Source organism: Ixodes scapularis, unplaced genomic scaffold, assembly GCF_016920785.2.
Source record: "Ixodes scapularis isolate PalLabHiFi unplaced genomic scaffold, ASM1692078v2 PGA_scaffold10__122_contigs__length_95168666, whole genome shotgun sequence".
Lineage (NCBI taxonomy): Eukaryota > Metazoa > Arthropoda > Arachnida > Ixodida > Ixodidae > Ixodes > Ixodes scapularis.
In genome coordinates, this window is record NW_024609836.1 from 6,825,349 (window position 1) to 6,845,738 (window position 20,390).

The following is a 20,390-nucleotide window of genomic DNA, read 5'->3' on the forward strand; positions in this document are numbered from 1 at the left end:
CAAGCGGAGCGATGCATCGTCTGCTTACGCCTCTGGTGAGTAGAATATCACTCCCAGTATTTCTCCAGAGTTGATAAAGCATCATTTCGTGATACAAATTTAACATAACCAAATTTGTGGAATGTACTCTGAGGGCGGAAATTGTACTTTCCTTGGAAAGTAACAGAAAAAATACGTTAAGTAAAGTACATACTCAGAGAATGTACTTCAAGTAAAGTACAAGTTTCCTAAACCTACTTGAAGTAGTACTTTAAGTACAAGGTACTTAAAGAACTTCCCAACACTGGCCACAGGGGTAGGTGTTCACCATACTCAATGTGACAAGTAACTCAGTGAACCAATCGTGAAGTATGGCTGTTCATGGAAGCAACCAGCCATAACATAACGTCCAGAAAAACAAAATGTCGACATATATTTGAATACATACGCCAGTTCTGTGCAGCCATGAAATTCACTTGAAATGGACTGGTTTGCCTTCAATTTACAGCTGCCCCTAAAGCACTATTGGTTGCTTCAGTTCTCCAGATCCTACATATCTTAACCGAAGTCCCTTGAAAACATATCAGAGGTTTTAACCTCCATCTATCACGGAATATCTTGGTAAAACAATGTGCGGGCATTCTTCAGCCTTCCAACAACTCTGACCGCGAAAAAGCCGAGCTGAAACTCGCAGCTCAACTGAACTGCTAAAGAAGTTATTCAGTCTACGACCAAAGTGAGATGCTGGAGCCAAACTAAAAACGAAGTTGAACTGGCACGTTCAGACAAACCGAAAAGTAAGCCGAATTGAAACTTCTTCAGCCAAGTAGAGTGCAGTTGAATCAAGGTGGCATCCCTAATTTTCAGATATCTGGAGATGCAAGAAATGTACCTGAAGCTAAAAATGTATACAACCATAGTAGTTGTTAAACTAGAGTAATTTGAGTAGAGTGATTGAGTTACACACAAGTCTGCATGAAACACACAAATACTACATAGGGAGCACTAAAAGCCAGAGGGGAAGCAGCACTAAAAGAACATGTCAAACTGTGAGCTGAAAACCAAACTCCAACACTTGTGGCTTGCAAGAAAACAAAAACCACCCTGAGAGTCACCTGGGTTTACTTTAACCTGTTGGTTCTGCTCCGAATGAATGAAGGACTCGGACAGTTTGTGGATGAAGCGTTAAAATTCATCTCTGTTGTTCCTTTATTGGTGTGGACATGAATTAACAGCCAGTATGGTAGGGTGCAAACTCTTCGTCTTCCGCTGATTCGGCCAGCTACCAGGTCGGATGCCGGTTGTGTTGCCGGTAGTCCTGCTGCCGGTGTTCCTGTGGGGGTGGAGGCAACGAACGTGGGATCTGAGAGCCCTGCAAGGCGGGTGGAGATCCAGGATTAAGACATCAAATATTGAAATGTCAATGACTGAAGGGTTGCTGAAGTGGATTTGGAGATCACCCTTTTATGGCACGAACTCAACCTACACGTAATAAGTTCCCTAGAAGCCCTAAATTCAAAATAATGCATGCCCTTTTCTTCCCGTTAAAAACGCAACCATACATCGCAGCATGCCTCTTTTATTGGATTAATCTCACAAGGGGGCATGTCGCGATGTTTGCCCACATTTTTATAAGGAAAAATTGCCGCACGATTGTAAATTTGGGTTTCTGGGACGCTTAGGGCAAAGGGAGATGTTTGGTCGTGTTTTAAAGAAGAGGCATGCATACTTGTAGTTTGAGGTTTAGATGCTTAGGTCAAAAGGATTTTATAATATTTGATCAAGTGTTTTGCAATAAAGAAAAAAAAAACAAAAAACATGCATGATTGTAAATCCTGGTTTTCTAGAAAGCTTAGAGAGTGTAGGTTGAGCTTGCATTATAGAAAGGTGATTTCAAGATCCACTTTAGTACCCCTTTAAGTGACCAAAGATGAAGAGATTGAAGAGATAAAAGATGATTAGATCAGAGCTAAAGATAAAGAGAACAAAGAAGAGATCAAATGTTAAGAGATGAGATATTGATAGGTCAAACATGAAGATATCAAAAATGAAGAGATGAAAGAAGAGGACACCAAAGATTAGGTAGGAGATGAGAGCAGTCCTTTTTCCTGGTTTTAAAAAAGAACCATAAAACAATTTGAAAACGGATCTTTGCAGTTTGAATTTTCTTGTCCTGTTTTATCCCTAAATATACTGTTTCTAAAAAGACAGTCAAGCGGATTTTGAAATTGTCTTTTTGTGCTGCAAACACGATTTATGAGCCCCGAGCATTCTAGAAAACCCCAAAATACAATCGTTTGCAACCTTTCTCCCCTATTAAAGACGGGACCAAACATTGCATGATGCCCCTTTCCTGATATTGTCACGAATGACAAGTGATGAGGTGGCGAATAACTGAGTAAACTGAACGCTCAATGGGGCGAACTTGTGCCCAACAGAATATAAAAAGGAGACAAAAGATAACAGCAGAGCGTCGCGAGCGTCAAAGTCGGCATTGCAGCAGAGTCGAACGCTGGGGCGAGACTGACCCTGTTCGCCTTGCGGAATCCCTCATGCACCCTCGTGGGTTTCTGGATTGTTCGGCGTTGAACTTTCGGTGCGCAGAACGTTCAGAACTCGATCAGACGAGAATGTTCTCGAACTTACGAGAAGGCCAAGTTGAAAGAATAAATAAAAGAGGAGTCCGCTAACTGGAATCGAACCTACACCTTCAGCGCGACAGTCAAGCGCAACAACCACACGGCCACGCATGCGCTTGCTCGCCAACACGCGTGGCAATATATATACCCCAAGAAAAAAAAAAGGTGTGTCGCAATATTTGGTTGCCGTTTTAACCAAGAAACCTCCCGATTGTAATTCTGGGGTTTCTAGGATGGCCAGGGCATGCAGCTTGAGTTTGCGCCACAAAAAGACATCCCTCAGTCGTCATCTCTGGAAAAATGGTGTGCTCTGCCGACAATGGCCACGTTTGGTTCAGACTGTTGTCAACTTTGTTGAGATAATTGCTCTCGCAAGCTAAAATAGACTGCAGTCTACCGTTGCCTTCGAGAAAGAAGGGATCACATGTGCGGAAATTCAAGACGACTTTGCAATACACTGCCCATTAGGCGCATTAAAAACAAAACAAGAAAAACAACAAAGAAAACGACAACAAATCTTTGCGCAGTCCAGCAATGCAAAAGAGCTTCATTTCCTGCTTGGGCTGCAGTGTATTCTGAATGTAAGCCTGAACTTGGAACGAGTCGCAAAATCTGTTCGTCGGATGCGAGCTAACAACAATGCTTACCTATGTTTGGCCCCCCCCTCCCCCTGCCCTTTTTTTGTTGTAAAATGTTTTTTTAAAATCGAGTTTCAAGTGCAAACAGGTCATTTTTGTAATTCAATCTTTGCTTGCAATCGTAAGCTGTAATTCCCTCTTCAGATAATCTGACCTAGTTTCAAAGCTCTGTCAAGGTCAAATCAATTGCAATGCAACTATACATCAACAGACCCGTTCCGAGACATGCGGTGACCCACACGGAGCCGAAAAAGAATTCTGGAAACTGACTTTAAGAACCAGCCGTAGCAGACGACGGAGGCTGCCTAGGAGGCAACGGAAGCCACTCAAGGGAGCGGGTGAAAACAAGTGTGCAATTGCGCTACCTTCGCTTTCACGCTCTCCTCATCATCACATGGTATATACTGGACTGCGTGCAAAAATAAATGACGCGTCACCAAACACTCCGCCTGTGCTTTAATAAAGCGCTAGCAGTTGGGACCATAGGCCAAAGTTACGGAACTTGCCGTAATCGGGTCGAAAAGTTGAAAGCGATTTTCAGGAATTTTGAGTGACAAAAACGGCTGCCAACGAATGCCAGCGAAATCCTAAGATACAGTTGGATTGCGCTACAACAAAAATGACGGGACACACGAAAAGTTCTTAGTTTGCGGGAACTTCGTTTGGTTTTGCTTGCCTCGAGCCAAACCAGAGTCGGACATATTGCCACGCGTGTCGCTGAGTGAGCGCGTACATGGCCGAACGGTTACCGTGCTTGGCTGTCGCACGGAGGATCTGGGTTCGATTCTAGGAAGCGGAATGTTCTTTTATTTACATTTGCCGTTCTGCCAATTTTAGAACTTTCTCGTCTGATAGAACTAAGAATGTTCTACGCGCTGAACGTTCTAGGCCGAATGTTCAAGAAACCTATGCGGCTACAAAAGGTGCTTCGCGTGGCAAGCCGGGGTTAGTCTCGCCCCAGCGTTCGATCCTGCTGTTGCGCCGCCATCGACGCCCACGACGCTCTATTGTTATCTTTTGTTTCCTTTTTTGTTTTGGGCACAAGTTTGCCCATTAAACGTTTAGTTTGTTTCAGTCTTCGTCGCCTGATCAATTGACATTCGTGACAATATATAGACGAGGGCACACGGCACGGCGAACGCTGTGACAAAATCAACGAGATAAGGTCCTTTTGGCATACGCCCCAGTAGCTTTAGCCAACAACGTCTCTGCCGTCCATAAAATGTAACTGAGAAAAAAAAAGTGACTTGTTCTTATGGTATTACGGCGTGCGCTTGCTTCGCTTGGAGAGCCTGCTCTGGACTTGACCAACACTGGCTTCATTGTCGTGCCAGATCTGCTTCAACGCATTCATAAGACTGTTACTGCCGTCGTTGAGGCATGAACCTAGGGTGAGTGACGAAGCAGTGTCTAAGCAACATGCATAGCACAAGTGCCAGGCACGTGTTTAGGGGGGGGCCATATTGAGCCCGGGCCCCCCCCCCCCCCTCCCCCCAAATCTTCTATTTTGCTGGCGCCTCCTCTCCCCCCTCCCGTTCATACAGCATTCTGCCATGGAAGACCCCCCGAAATCAAAATCCAAACTATGTGCCTGACAAGTGCCAAGTTCTACATGATGTGGCACACCCAGAAAACAACTTTAAAAGCATTCATGCCTTCCATAACATCTGGTGGTGCTGCTCACAACCACCCAGGCGAGGAGAGAAGGATATTCTGAGCCGTAATAGAAAACGGGGAAATGGTTTCCTATTTCTCTATTGGCGACGTGCGCGACCGAAAGCGTCGCTGTGGTCGGCCTTCCACGATTGGCCGAACGCTGACTATGACGTCGGAAAGTGGATTTATCATTGACGAAATAAGAGGAATGAAAGAACTTTAATTTTGAAGGTTTTGGCAGTGTTCCTTTGAGAGTGCAAGGATTTCAAGCTTCCATTGTGCTATTTACTAACACCATCGAACTTGTTGTTCGCACGGTAATGACGTCACAAGGGAGAACCGTAGGAGGGCGCCACCAAAACATCTCGCCGCTAATTGTATAACAGTGTTTAGTTTTTCCTTACAAAAAATCTTTGTTGAAGCGAAGTGGAGTTCGAAAATGTGTTCCTTGTGCAGAGAATTTTTATATACACTGTTCTAAGGGCAATTGATGGAGAATTAAAAGAAATATATATTCGTGCAGGAAATCTTGTTGAAGTAGCATTTGCTTTAGCGGGATTCAACTGTACATGGGTATGAAAGTAGTGGGCTATTAGAAACAGACCCCAAATTTTCACGAGAAATTTTCAAAAAATCATTTTTAACTTGATTCGCATAAAGGAAAGTTATGAAACTTTGGCACCTCGTCCCAAGCGCCAGCACTACTTTTCACTAAAGCAAAGGGTTGTGCAATGCTCGAAGAAAGAATAAGTAAACACGCAAGCTGGCTGATGTTACAAATATTTGAAAAAAAAAAAAAAAAAGAGAGGAAACGGACAAAAAAGGGGGACAAACAAAACGTCTCAAATGCAGCTACTAAACTTTATTGAGAAAACCGTTTTATGTATCACCTGTCACACACGTCTCCCAGAGTTGCGACGTTTTGTGCTTGTCCCCTTTTTCGTCCATCGTCTCCAGTTTTTTTTATCAAGTATGCCGTCTGCAATGCGTCATACATTTTCCAGGTGAGACAAAGGCAGTGCTATTTTATCCCAAACACCCGGTAGATGCTAGGGGAGAAGGAGGTTGATACAGGAAGTTCCCATAATTATGCATGGTCTTTTGGAGAGTTCTGCGACCGGTCTATTGAAACAAACCAATCGCAGTTTGAATGGGAGAAGGGCAACACCCCCAAATATGGGGGGGGGGGGGGATGCCACCGACCCAACGACCCACGGCCTAAGCTTTCAAACCGAGTTCCTAGGAACCCGGCTTGCACCGTCGTAGGTTCTCGAGCTCCCAAATTTCCTCAAGCGTCCCTGCCCCTGAGCAAAGCGTTCTTCCGCTTTAAAGGCCGACAACCAGACTCGGGATTCTGCAAGGCAGAAGATCGTCCTCACCATGGGGTAGGAGGAAACAGGCATCGGTAGACGGGGTAGAAGGGGGAGAGAAGGAAGGAAGGGAAAAGTGGAAAGCAGGAACTGTTCACGGGTCTTTAAATACTATTTTTCCCGGCAAGATACTCGCCCGTACATAACTACGAGCCAAACGCTCCCTAGGATGTGCAATGTCGTTGGCGAGGCAGGCAGGCTTCTGCACCGCCGCACTGCACCAATACCGAGATTGGGATCCCGGTTGACATTCGAGCGAGAGGGGAGTTCCTTGAGATTTAAAAGTATGACAGGGTACGGTGCCTGGACCGTGTCTTTGACCGGCGCGCTTACCGCGTCCTCAAAAGCGGATCCTCGATCCCCCTTGGCAACTTTACACCCGTGTCGTGACAATGCCTGTTGCGACGTTCGCTCATAATTTTTCTGTCAGAACCACTTTGACCAACGGTGCGAGGCTTCGGTTCCCGCGACGTCGTTTGTTGCCCCTTCGAGACCGCTTTTGACGCACGGGCGGGACGGGAAGGTAAACGCACCGGTCGAGGTCGGGTTCCGAGCGCCATATCTGCGGTTGAGCAGCGAACGGCCGTAGGAGGGACCCACCTGACCCCAGCCCGAACCGGGCCCGACGTGGCCCCCCCCGGCCCCCTCCGTGGTGCCCCTGCTGCCCTCCCTGGTAGCCCCAGGCCGCGGCTCCGGGCCTGCCGCTGCCCCGGTAGTTGGAGTCGTAGCCGCCCTGGTGGCCGCTGCAATGAGGAGAATCGAAGAGACGGGCGCCATTTCGCCTACCGTCTTCCCTACGGAAGAAAACTCTCGTTCGCTCGATTGTGTCAACAAGGACTGCACCGCAGAATGCGTCCCGCGTGCCGCATGTCAGCATGCGACGCTTTCTGCGTGGGTGCACACAACACTGGTACAAACCACACTGTGTGGGGTTAGTTCGTTTTGCACCACAGGTGATGGCCAGGGCGAGACCCAACGAATGAGTGCGCCGTAAGGACGCTACCTCATATGGCTCTTGGCCTCTTGCGCGATGCAAGGCGTCAAATCGGCGAGTGGTCACGTGGTACGACGTCACGTCGCTCTCGCCGGCACGTTTCGCCCCAGCCCTTCTAGAGCAGCTGTGCAACGCAGCTCAGTGGCTATAGTATCCAACTGCCACCGCACCGACCCAGGTCATCTGTGACAGTCGTTTGTGAAAACCTTCCCATAGAAAACGACTCATAAACCAAATCCACTGTTAAAAGCTGGTGAAAAAAAAAGCGGCAGAGCACATATAGCAAGAGCGTATCAAATTCAACATGAATGGATGCACTGAAATGCAAACAACTATTTTCCAAATTTGCCATCCGGTGGAACTACCGCTATTTTCTGTACTATACACGTTTAAAAGTTAAAATTTTATGTGGTACAGACCATCTGCAGGTGTGGACCGTACGAGGATTAATTTTTTTCTCGGTCATTCATCGTGACGAGACAAATTTTGTGAATGGCAGGAATTTAATGATGATTTTGGTGGGACACAAAGAGTCGATGCCCTATATGAGAATTGTTTTACGTGGAAACTAGGCACCGTGTTTGGACTATACACCACCGGTGTGCACTATTGTCCCGAAGATATGGTGTATAATCTGTAGCAGGTGTGGACTAGTGGGACAAGCACTCCCCGCAGAGCTCTCTGCTTGCAACAATATGTTATTTCCTCCTCTCCAACATTCATTCTGCTAAATTGGGAAGACTGGAGGCGCGCTTTGTGAGAAAAGCTTGTCCTCCGTTTCTGGACCTGCAACAGACCACACAAAGGGCGTTTTCACAAATGACCTGTTCCCTTCCGGTAAATCACGTTCCATCGTGTTGATTGACGGCGTCCGTCACCTTCTCCATTAGCCTGAATGCTGATGACTAGTTATCGGCATTGTTTCTGGAGTCGGTGAAACGCACAAGTTTGGTGAGCATCGCCGTCGTCAACGGAACTCAGGTAAGTGTGACTGGGGATGTATTTGGGCCGCACACACCCACGCCTACTCCGCTTTTTTCCCAGTCGTTTCGGCGGCACCTACCAGGGTCGTTTTGGCCGCCTGCGAATCGAATTCTTGATTGCCGGCTCGTCTCGACTCCGAATAAAATCCGGTACACGTAAACACCGAGTACCAGCCCGCACTGTCTCATGTCGCACGATCACCTTGACTGGCACAGTCAATCAAAATACGAAAGAATTCGAGCAATCCACAAAACACTGCCCTCGCACGTAGCAAGAAAGTTTGTCAACATGTCTTCCGGCGAGATTTGGAGCTGCGAGTATGTCGCGTGAAATCGCCTTATAGGGTCCTTGCATCCTTTTCACCGACGTTGCCGCAAAGTATCGCTCCGTTTCCGGTGCCTGGTTTTCGAACGCAGTGTTGGTCCTCCTTGCTGTCATTACTCCTATGTTGGACACATCTGCCAGGGTCATTTTGCCCATCTACGTCTTGGCTACGAATAACGGCGGGTATGTCCAACGATCGATTGCCCCCTGCCACTCCTTTATGCTCTGGACTACCCTGACCGACGTAACTCGAGCAATCTGGGAAATGCCGTCTCCACGAGCAAAAAGATGGGATGAGAGATCGCCAACATGGATTTTGTCGTATTTCAAGCCAAAACTGATGTCACGTGCAAGGACCCTATACTTGGCGTCAATATCTGTGCAGTACACTGTTAAAGCTAGCATAGTTCTGATGTCGGCGCAGCTCCGCACCGTTCAACGAGCGCTCAGCTTTGTCATGCATTTCATTTGCGTACACTCCCGTGCAAACAAGGCGCCACAATTTGGTGTTTGGTGCAACCGACACAGAGTCTCTGTCACGTCTCAGCTGTGTTGCACAGTAAAAGTGACTGAAATTCACTGGTAATAGTAATCATGTACTCTATCTGAATTGCAGTATTTTCACTGTTACCGCATCTCGGAAGCATATGACAGTGATGGTGTCGCGGGAGTTATGAAGCATGCCCCGTCTGTAGAAGGGTGGAACGAAGATTCCGAGGAAGAAGTCATTTTTACGAGACTTACCCCCATGACTGCTGCCTTCCGGGCTGCTGCCACTGGCCCTGATTAGAGGCTCCTAAAGAAAACAAAAATCGAGAGAAACATCTTCTTCCAACAAACACCGTCAAACTTACAAGAAGAGGTGTGTGCTTATAAAGATATACCATAAAATTGCGTTGCCCAACGCTTGCCACGAGGCACTTGGGGATCATATAATAGATTCTTTCGACAGAAATTGCAACCTTTCACAGGATGTCTTACAGTATTTGCAACTCTCATCCTAGAGAGTAGGCATTGGTGCTTGTGTGTTTCTTTCTCTTTCTTTTTATTTATTTGTGCCCTCAGGGCTCAGAGGCAGTACAGAGGGGGGTGGGACTACAATGCACGAAAAGTAAAAGACAAGAAAATCACGAAACAAGCCTTAGCTGTCCAGTTACAGCATTTTTAAAACCAACAGGAGTAAGAATTGCCGCAATGGGTGTGAGAAGACGACTTCAGTCAGTAGGCACACGAGGAATGCATGATTTAGAGCACTAAGTATTAGAAAGACACTGTGAAATCCCGACTTGAACTTAGTTGTATGTTCGAAATGTGTCTGTGCAGCTCTCCTGTCATACTTGAGGGGGTCGCCACAGTTATATTCATAAACCTTGAAAAAATAATCTGAAAGCCGGGAGACGTCGTAATTAAAATAAGGACATTGAGTTGACATAACATAAAAACCAATTTCATTAAATGTTTCGCCTCCCATGCGGAAAACATCTTCAGTAAGTACAGCAGCAATGCGAGGTCCCGCTCTGGAGGAGTGCTTTCTCCTTACACCTCGTCTGCGCTAAGGTCAAGCAAGAAATGCGAAATTGCAACGCCTACTATGTATGTGGTTGTCACTGCACTGCAGTACATCACTGCACAGTTTGCCTCGCTAAGGAAGTTCTGAACCGGGGACCAAGACGTCGAGGAAATTCTCGGTCCACCGGACCAGAATTTCCCAGACGCTTCAGAGTTTCCTTTTGGGGCAAAACAGAGGTTTGAGGAAAAACACCGACTCACCGTAGCCCCAGGACCGGCCCCCGCCACGGTCCTGCTGGTGCGGGGGTGCCACCTGGCTGTACCCTCCCGCCGAACGCACCGCGTGCCTGCGGCACGAGATGAAAACAGCCCCGCCAGGACCCCAGCAAATTAGACAAGAGCGCGATGCTAGCCTCCGTACATCGTTGGACGTTTTGCGCAACAGACGCTTCGACTCCGACCTCAGCTGAAAACCAATCACGAACAGACAAAAGAGCAGGATCATGCCGCATTCGCCGCGTCGCAACAGCACAGTTTCGCTGTCACCCGATCGGCTCTGTCGGATCGTAGCATTGGCTGCGGTCGGACTGCGAGACGGAGCATGGTGGCTGAAACATCGCTTCGGCCTTCGTACGCGACGCGCAACCCACCCGAGTGCGCGGTGTCCGGAGTCGCCGAGGGAAGCCATCTGCCGGCGTGGCCCCATGCCCAGCTGCGGCCGCCAGTTGCGGTTCTGGTCCGGGGTCAGGTCCCCGGGCTTCAGCACCCGGTCGGGGTCCCTGAGCACGGAGAAAGAGGGTACCCTTTGCAGAAGCCGAGAGAGGCAACTGCGGCACGTCTCCGGGGGGCCTAGAAGGCGCGAGAACGGCCCGTCCCTTTGGCACATCCTGGAAGCCTCCGGCATGGACCTTTAGTCTTTCCGCTGTCGCGAGCCTCTCTACTTGAGTGCATATAACTATTACCAGTATCGTCGTTTAAGTGCACGGAATGATGTCACGCAGGTCATCCCTGTGACATCAGGATCAGTTTTAAGTAAGTTACTTTCAAAAAGTAATTTGTTATTACTTTCAGATAAAAGTAGCAAAGTTACAGTTACTGCATAATTAGTTGGTTACCTCTCAAAAGTAACGATTTTACTCCTAGGTTACTTTTTCATACAAATAAAAAAAGTTTGAACATGCATCCCCCCCCCCCCCCTTCAAGTTTATTACAGGAAGTGCACGGTGAAACAAGTTGGCACAAGACGAACATGACGGTCAAAACACCTTCGACGATACCTTAATGCCGAAGATACTGAAAAGAACAACAAGACTAACGTCATTATTTTCGTTGTCGCTTCAGAAAAACCAATAGAACTATGGTTACAAGTCACATATAGAAAAGGTACCATGTTACACTTGAAAGTTACCAAAAAAGTAATGAAGTTACAGTAACACGTTACCACCCATGAATGGTCAGGGTGCCACAGAGTCATGCGATGGCATCGCACAAACACTGAGACGTCACCGGAACGATGCCACCATAGAGTCTACATATCACGGACATAAAAGCGCTAAGGGTCACGTTTATGAGCCTGTCCAAAGCGTACCCGACTTTCCAGTGTGCAATGAGGCAGGCCCCAACAATTATAAATCTAAATGTACATAGCACATTTAGATTTAGATTTCATTCTCAATGTGCATGTTCAATGTTCTCAATGTTCAATTAATGTGCAGAGCACATTAAAGCGCCGTCACACACTTGCAACAAAGCAGAACGGAGAGAGACAAGACCAGTTTTTAAGCCTCTTGCAAGGGCAAAGGACCTGCTCCGCAGCAGCGCATCAGGTCCTCCGCCTTTGCAAGCAGCTTAAAAACCGGTACAGGCTCTTTCAGTCTTAATCGGTTGCAAGTGTGTGAATGGCGCTTAACTCTGAACAAGTTCAAGAGCGTTGCCAGATATAAATCATTGATCATGCTGATCCTCAAAAATTGAATAAGCTGAAGAATGCATTTGTAGCAAACAACTTTTTTAAGTTTTCCACTGGCTTCCCTGATTTAAGGCTTTCAAATCTCCAAAGTCTTGCAGCAACCTTGATCAAAGTGTTTGCTACAGCACGTATATATCAGCAAACATACTTTTTAGAGATGAAGACTAAAGTCAAACATAGTTCTTGCAAATGACAAATGAGCGCCTCCACAATGTTTTATGACCCCGGGTTAAAAGTGTAAATGCGAATGTTTGCACCTTGGCAAGCAATATTAAACACCCAAAATCTTACTAAAAGAAGAAACTATGTTACAATTTCTTTTAATTTTCCATTTCCACAAAATGACCCGCTCCGCCTCCGTCTTGCGGCGATTTGGCCCTTTGCAACAAAAGGTTGCCGATCACTGGTGTAAATGAAACTGGAGGCACGCCTTAATAGGAAACTACAACGACCAAAATAAAACTCATAAAAATTTACTCACTTTGCTCCTGGAAGCCGCTCTGCCTTGAAAACATAGTCGTTTCCATACTTGGGATCCCGGAAACGGACGCTGTTGGCGGGAAAGAAAAAGCACCGCGCTCAAAAACCCTTCGAAAGGCACCGCTGCAGTCCGCCGCAACGTGCAAAATGCCAGCAAGCCCACTCACCAGACAACACTGTTGTCGGGAATGTTGTCCAGGCCCCGTATGACCGACTGCACATCGCTGGAAAAGATGGAAAAGCAAAAAAACTCTTCAGAACTAAAACACCGGGAATCAGCCAGTTTGCCGGCCAGCGAAGTCAATTCACGCAAGCGAATCCCGTCAAATTCTATTTTCGGCCTAAAGCATACAAATACAGTATCTACACGATTGGAAGTCAACTCAATTTTAAGTTGACCCCCGCCCCCTCTCTCCCCCATTGCATGTAAGCAAAACAAACGGCGAATATTTATCAATTGCTACGGTTACTGACAAGCCGAGAACGGCGTGTCTTTGGGACGCCCGTCCTGCAGCGACCGCTCGATGCCTTTTGACCTGCTATGGCTGAGCATGCACATGCATGCGCATGCACACACGTGTGAGGTGCACCGTGAGGTGACCAAGAGTTATCGGAGCTAGGACGCTCGGGCTCGAGGCGAGACAACTGAAGCCCCTCTTCATCGTTCTCACTCTGTCTTTCTTCCACGCTGGCACCGTTATTTCCGTCGTCGCTGCTGCCACGCCTCCGGAGCACGTCGCGTCGTCCGACAAAATCTCGCATTTCGTAAACGGCCGCGCCAAGTGCATCTTCTGCGCTTACTCGGCGATCGTGGCGCAAGTTACGGGTAAGAACTGATCGGGCGTTTGCGCTACATACGTCGCAAGGTAGGCCTCTAGCTCCGGAAAGCGTCTAGACCTATCCGGACTTTGGCCCGAAAGAGGCCTCTTTGTCTGCCATCGCGGTTAAAAGGTCCTGCGCCGTTGCAGACGCCACTGGCACACCGCCCGCTCCAACGGGTCAAATTCGCATCCAGCGGAGCAGTTGTTGGTTTTTCTCGGATGAAGGGTGACCGTAAACGAGCACCGAAAACCTAAACTTCCCGGACTGAGCGTGTCAACGCAGAGCAAAGGAAGCAGGCATGGTTGCACGATTTCGATACTCAATCAAATGACGTGCGACCATGCAATAGAGAGGGGGAGCTGTTGAGGCCATTCCAGCCGTCGTTCGGGCATGGCTCTTAGATCAACTGCTGCCATTCCGAAGACAGCGCACAACGAACCAACACGCGCCGTTCACTCGTACCGATTTGCAAAATGCGATCACCGGGATTGTGATACTCATTTGCGCAGGTAAAAAAAAAAGTAATTGTACAACGAGCGCACAGAACAGCACAATGCTGTACGGAGAGCCGGCTGAACCTGTAGCAAATTGAGGTGTTCCCAACATTACGACTGTTTTGGTCTTGTGGCAGTAGAATCCTTTGGTTCCGATATTATAAGTCGACCCCCTGAGTTCAGATTTTCAAAAATGTACAAATGAAATGACTTATGATTGTGTAAACACTGTAGTGTATGAAAGGGAATGTCTTTTGACGTTCCATAAAGAAATGTTTCGAAAGCCGGTGACATTTTGAGGTCTCGAATATAGTTGGCAGAATTCCTAGCTTACGAGGGTCCTTGCGTAATAAAACGCGAGTTCCTTCGAATTGTAATTTAAGTTTTTTGACCGACGATTTAGCAAATTTATTTATCAAACAGAGTATCCAGGTTCGTGTGGAAAAAAGTATGTCAATATCCCGTTCCTATGATATACAGGCCTGTCTTTAACAGGTAATCGGTTTGAGAGAAAAACAATTCTAATGTGCCACCAAGTGAAAAATTCTCCATTCCAGTTTTTCTCACATTTTGCCACTCTTTTAAACAAAATTGACTTTGCTCATAGGGCTAACAGTTAATACGTTGCAGGTAACTATCTTAAGTTTAAATTAAAAAAAAAAGAGGTCCTGTCCAACGTTTTTAGTCGTTTCTCTTTACAAAACTGCAAAGTACCAGCCCACAGCCAGTTTGTCTCGCATCCAAACTGCCGTAACAAACAAACAAACAAAAATTTGAAGACACCTAAGCGCTTCTTATGAATAGCGAATGCGAAAGCATGAATGTCGTTCTTCTGCTCCCTCAGTTCGTCTGCGGTGTACTGGAGTGGACGGCCACGTTTCGCTACTGCCGAGGTTGCGGTCGCTGACGATATGGACGTCTCAGGCGCCGCCATGTTCCTTCTCCGGGCCGCAGCCCCGTACCTCCGGCAATGCCCGACACAAGAGTAGCGGCCGAACGAGCGCTCTCGTGAAGAGGCCGCCAACGGCTACCTGGGAGCCATTTCACTCAGCCAGTTGGAGGATGGGCATTTCTTTTTGAGTTTTTTCACAGTTACAGATGCCGCTAACTCAGCTCCATGGGAAAGTTAACGCTTTAGGTATTCCAACTACAGTATAGACCACTTACAACGTAACCGCTTATAGTGCAGGACCGGGTATAACGCGGTTTTTTTAAACCACCGGTTCGCCTCCCATAGAACTCCATGTAATTACATACCACTTAAAATGCAGGCGCGCGAAGGGAAATACCAGTTCTAGTGCGGTTTCTGGAACAGTCCGCCGACCGACCCTGTGCGACACTAGATAATGGCGCTAGCCGCAAGCGGCACTCGCGGGGGCAAGGATGGCAAGGAGGTTGCTCGAAGAAGCGGGGAGAAGCGAAGAGAGAGGCTTCAGTTGCCATAGCGACGGAGGGACGCACGCACGTGTCGTTCACATGCGTGCGTCCCTCCGCTGCTTTGGAAAACAACCACAACGACCGACCAATCGCAGGTCGAGGAGAAGTGTTCGCGCGCGTTGCATCCCGGTCGCGGGCCGGCTGCTTCTATCCGCAAACATGGCGTCGGTTGTAATCGTCGACGTAGACGGCGTGGTGGAAGCTCATCGTTCCGCGTAAAAGCGCTATCCTTGACTGTGAATTTTCGTTGTGTGTCGCTATGATAACCCAGCACGTACTAGAAGGGAAGATCCACCTACTCGTGCGGCGATGTCGTGGCGGCACTCTCAAGACGGCAGAAACGCCCGTGTCGTCGTGTTTGTTTACTTCGACTACAGTGGTGACTTCGACTACAGTGGTGACTTTTAAGCATTTGTGTTTTCGAACATCGCCCAGATTTCTTATTTGGAGCATTTCATGCCTGTGCTCAAGTTGAAGGTATTACTGGCACGTACCGTATAAAGGATGCGAATTTTCACATGTTTATATCACCGGAGAAAAGTGATTAGGGTTAGCAATCCTGAACGCTCGCAACGTCCGTCCGCAACCCGCGACGCCGCTACAAGGCTGCGCCAGGCGAAAGTCGCTCATTTCTTTCAAAATTTGTGACACACTTGAGATAGAACTGTACTAGTCTGGTGAAATAAAGACTTTCCTCAAACTAAGCTTTATTTTTCATCTAACATAAAATAAATTCTTTTACAAAGGTAAGTTGTCTCATGGCATGTATTTCGGCCTGAAAAATTGATGTTTTGGCTATAGCGCGGTACCGCTTACAGTGCGGATTTTCGCGACTCCCGCGACATACGTTATATGCGGTCTACACTGTACTATCGTAATGTATTTATTTATTTGTTTCAAATGCCCTCAAGGTATTTGATAGAGGGGGGAGAGTCCCCCTCTTCAATGCCTTACAGATGTCTAGTCTTTTCCTAATGTTTTGGCCCCAGATGACGAAATTTCTGGTGGTCTTCGATAGTTTAGCTCGCAGCGAACATATGTTCACATTGCATACAAGAAGGATTGTTGCTGTGAAAGTACAAAAATTGTGGCTCTGAAACCCCGTGATATTGCTTTCATTCTAACTTGGTTGTTCTTGGCTTTCACGAAAGTTTCAACACTGGATCAATGTAGTACTTTCGAGCAAGAGTTATAAGAATTCCCCCGTATAAGGTAGCTGTAGCAGATGCTACTGAGCCTCCCCTACAGCATCACAACATTAGCCACGCTGGAAGCCGTTCCGGACTGCCAAAGAAACACCAAGATGCAAAGGCCATAAAACCTGCAAGCATAAAGGGCAGAAAAGAGGGAAACCTAGAAAACGCAAAGACGATGAACTCACTCTCCAGGGCCGACAGCGCTGTGACTCAGCAGAATCTTCCCACCCACACCGCCAAAGTATTTCGGTTCCAGGTCAAACTCCTGCAAGGCAGGCAACATCACTGAAGGAAGAACTTCGCTGAAAGGAACACTCGACTCGCTAAAACATATATTATCTACCTGCCTGAATAGGACGTATCAGAAGCATCAGCAAAGACTTAAAAAAATCGCTACCAATAAACCCTATCGGTAGGAATTTTTGAGAGCCTTCACTAAAAGGCCCGGTTGCATTGCCGTGGCTGGCAATGCAAAAACACGCTTTTGCATCGCCAGCCTTGTGCCTGCTGCACCAGTGGAAACTTTAGTGCACACCCCTCCCTTGACATGTGCTTTAAGTCTTTCTATAACTGATTAAGGTGGTTTTGATGACACGCAGTGAATTTCTAAATGGAACCGTGTGTACAGGACATCCCGTAAGATATTTACACCTGGCGCTTTGGGTGACTGAAATGTGGGCAAGCGACGTCGGTTTGTCGCCATGCGGTCATGCACAGCACTCCAGTACACCAAAGCTGCCAAAAAGGTCTTGCTGGACGACAGGCTATACTGTCGAGATCGGTTGTAACGAAGTCGGTTATAACGAAATAGCGGCTACAGCGAAGGAATCACAATTTCCCCATTCCCTTTTGCACTTCGTTAATTGAATTAGGTTTAAACGAAATAGCGGATATAGCAAAGTGATTTCCGATTCCCATTGTCTTCATTATAACCGGTCTCGACAGTAGTGCATGTGCAGGAGGTTGCGGTGTGCTAAACGAGTTTTGACAGATGTACCTTTACACAGACCCAAAGGAATACCAGAACCTGCAGCGCGTCAGTTGGGCAAAGTTCTTGCACCTTCTCTCACATAAGGAACCAAGAACGGTGCAACAACATGGACCAGCAAACTAACCAAAACAGAACAAAGCATTAAAAGAATTTCTCTTTATAGGAGAGAAGTCTTGAAATTGCTCTTTAAAAAGAAAATAATTTTTCATGCCAGACTGAAGGTATTTGAAGCGTGGTGTGAAGTAAAAAAATCAGCGATTAAACAGGTGCTCGGCTTTTTCGGCCTGTGCTTTACACATATTTTTGGCGGGGGCTGACTCGAAAACCTTTTTGCCTGGCAACAACACACCCCCTTTTTTTTTTTGACTAGCAAAAATATATGGCGCATTGTTTCCCTTTGTTCCGTTTTACGTGTGATTCTTGGTTCCACGCGTGAAGAGAGCTAGCAAAACTGTTAGTGGCCGACGCACTGCAGGTTTTGGTACTCTTTAAGGTGAGTGTCAAGAAGCCTCTGTCAAAACTCGTTTCGCATGCCGCACTCTGTCCCGGACACTCATCCAGCCTCTCGTCAGGCAAGACGAAGACCCAATGAGGTTGGGCAAGACATCTTTTGTGCCTGCGGTGTACTGAAGTGTTGCGCGCGAGTGCACAGGGACGAGGACATGGACAAACGCCCCTTCGAAAGCCCGGGATTCCGTCGCTTTTATTCTGACCCTCCTTGATCGGGACCACACTTGCATTATGCCTGGGGTTAATAAAGCAAGTGGGGCTTTGCACTAAGCCTATCACAATGCTCTGTCTCGCACGGCACATAAAAGAAGCACAAAATTACTTTTCGTTAGACAAACGTCGCACTTGGACGACGGTGCCGCTGTGCGTGCTTCAGTCGATCCTCGCCGTCCCTCATCTCCCCCTCCGTGGGAATGTGCTTGGAAGGCGGACGATCCGCGGACGTGTCGTAACGCGACTAACTTGTCTGCGAATCGGACTGCTTAAATCGGCCAGCGCTGTGGTGCTATCTTGGCGACTTCTTGGACATAAGCACCAGGAAAGCAAACGCACTAGGCAGAAAATGAATACACGTGTTCCTACGGGAGCTCGGCGCGACCGGCGCTTCTGAATGCAAAATCTGGGAATACACAAAACCGGGAACGCATCAACCCGGTTTCACTGTGAGGCATGCTCTGTAATTGCTCATAACTCAAAACACGTGTTGCGACGTAAGTGTTGTGCTAAAAATTGTTTCTTGAGAGTTTGGCGTTGATTTAGAGGTATGTACGTAAATGCATGGGTATAAATGTACTCACCCTGTTAAAATCTTTGCAGGCTTCGTACAGTCCCAAGAGGTAGCTGTAGCCTCGGTGCCCCTTGCGGACGTAAAACACGTCGTCGCCCCTTATGTTCCGCTTCACTGCGCGATGGAAACGTGCAGTAGTTGGGAAACGGGCTCGAGGCAACTACCACTGCTATTCACGCTAATGCTTTCAGAGTAAACGTGCGTCGAGCAACCGTAAAGTTCAATTTACGAGCGTGCTATCACATCAGACCTCAATGGATATGTAGAGCAAAAGCAATATTCAACGCGAATCTTTTTGAATAGTATGGCTATTCCGTTTGTACGAGCTTAGGTGGAACATCACGAGACATTCTGCTGGTCAAATAACAAGATTAAAAATATTGGCCAGTTTCTTTACTCCCTCGAAAACTTTGCAGTGAGAGGCTCAAGGGAAAAACGCGAACAGTAGTAATCTGGACCGGCTATTTTAGAGTGTTTGCTAGGGCTGCCGAGGCCTTGTCGGGTGAACTTTTTTACTTTTTGCCTCTGCAGCCTACATCTGACGTAAAATAAATTGTTGATAGATAGATTGCTCGACTGACAGCAGAGGGACCCACCTTCGTCCTCGGTCAGCGTCGGATAGACCGTCTTGACGGTCTCCAACAGTCTCCTCTCGTCCACGAATGGAAGCAACGCCACTCCTGCGTAACAAATTCGTTCCAAAAGTTCAGGCCCAGATAAAAGAATATTATGCAAGCTCGATAACGTTGACAAAGACTTGAGAGCACGGAATCTGCCCTGCACCATCCCACACACACCAATATATATTTTTTAACCTTTTATGTTTTTATATTTTATATATGCGCGGAGAAACTGGGGAAGACGAGGAGATGCGCTCTCGTCTCGTCCCGTTCCTCAGTTTCTTGACGCATAACCTTAATGTCATGTAATGGCATGTCAACATTCATGACACTCGTTCCTGATTGTTCTTTACGACGGTCCTATCAGGTGGTCTTTCATAACAGTTTTCTCATAGAAAATGACCCCTAAACACATTCTGTGGTAAAAATCTCATTTGAAAATTTGATTCACAGGCATCCTGTCACAAGGTACTAGAAATGGATGTTGTGGTGTGGGATGGCCTCCGAGCAGATGCCCGTAACTTATTATGCAATAGCTGTCTATAAGCAACGAACAACGAGGATTCTAGATAGACAAGAAAAATGGCCCTCTAAGACAGTCATAGCCAGAATACAGTACTGGATGGCTTTGAAAGCGGTGGTTATAGTCTAAGCTCATTACAACAGACCTGGTTACGGCAGACAAATAGATATAACATACCAATTTGTGAAGTTCGGTCGGTTTTCCTTTATGTACCATTGACTCAACTTCATATCTGCATACAAAATACTTCTCTTACAACAGACTGAAATCTTGGTCAAAATCAAGGTCTTTTATAACGAGCTTAGGCTGTACTGAGTTAGACACCAGGTCGTGTGCAACGGAACTCGCAGAAATGTATTACAAAAATATGCACATTTGAAAAAACAAAACATTCCAGGCCCAGAAAGAATCGTATATACGTAAAAACTGAGCTACGGACTAATTCAACTAGGTCAACTAACACCCAAA

The 20,390-nt window shown here is 47.0% G+C and overlaps 1 protein-coding gene across 1 annotated transcript in view; it reads right to left on the reverse strand.

Annotated features, from left to right (window-relative positions):
* Positions 1 to 1,153: 1,153 nt before the first annotated feature.
* Positions 1,154 to 20,390, reverse strand: part of LOC8041113 (5'-3' exoribonuclease 2) — a 74,751-nt gene continuing 55,514 nt past the window's right edge. Inside the window, 11 exon segments of the mRNA XM_040219653.3 lie at positions 1,154 to 1,351; positions 6,883 to 6,918; positions 6,920 to 7,025; positions 9,329 to 9,380; positions 10,355 to 10,440; positions 10,744 to 10,872; positions 12,544 to 12,612; positions 12,710 to 12,766; positions 16,677 to 16,756; positions 18,790 to 18,893; positions 19,376 to 19,459. Of these exon segments, the coding sequence (XP_040075587.1) occupies positions 1,262 to 1,351; positions 6,883 to 6,918; positions 6,920 to 7,025; positions 9,329 to 9,380; positions 10,355 to 10,440; positions 10,744 to 10,872; positions 12,544 to 12,612; positions 12,710 to 12,766; positions 16,677 to 16,756; positions 18,790 to 18,893; positions 19,376 to 19,459 (893 nt within the window). The 3' untranslated portion in view covers positions 1,154 to 1,261.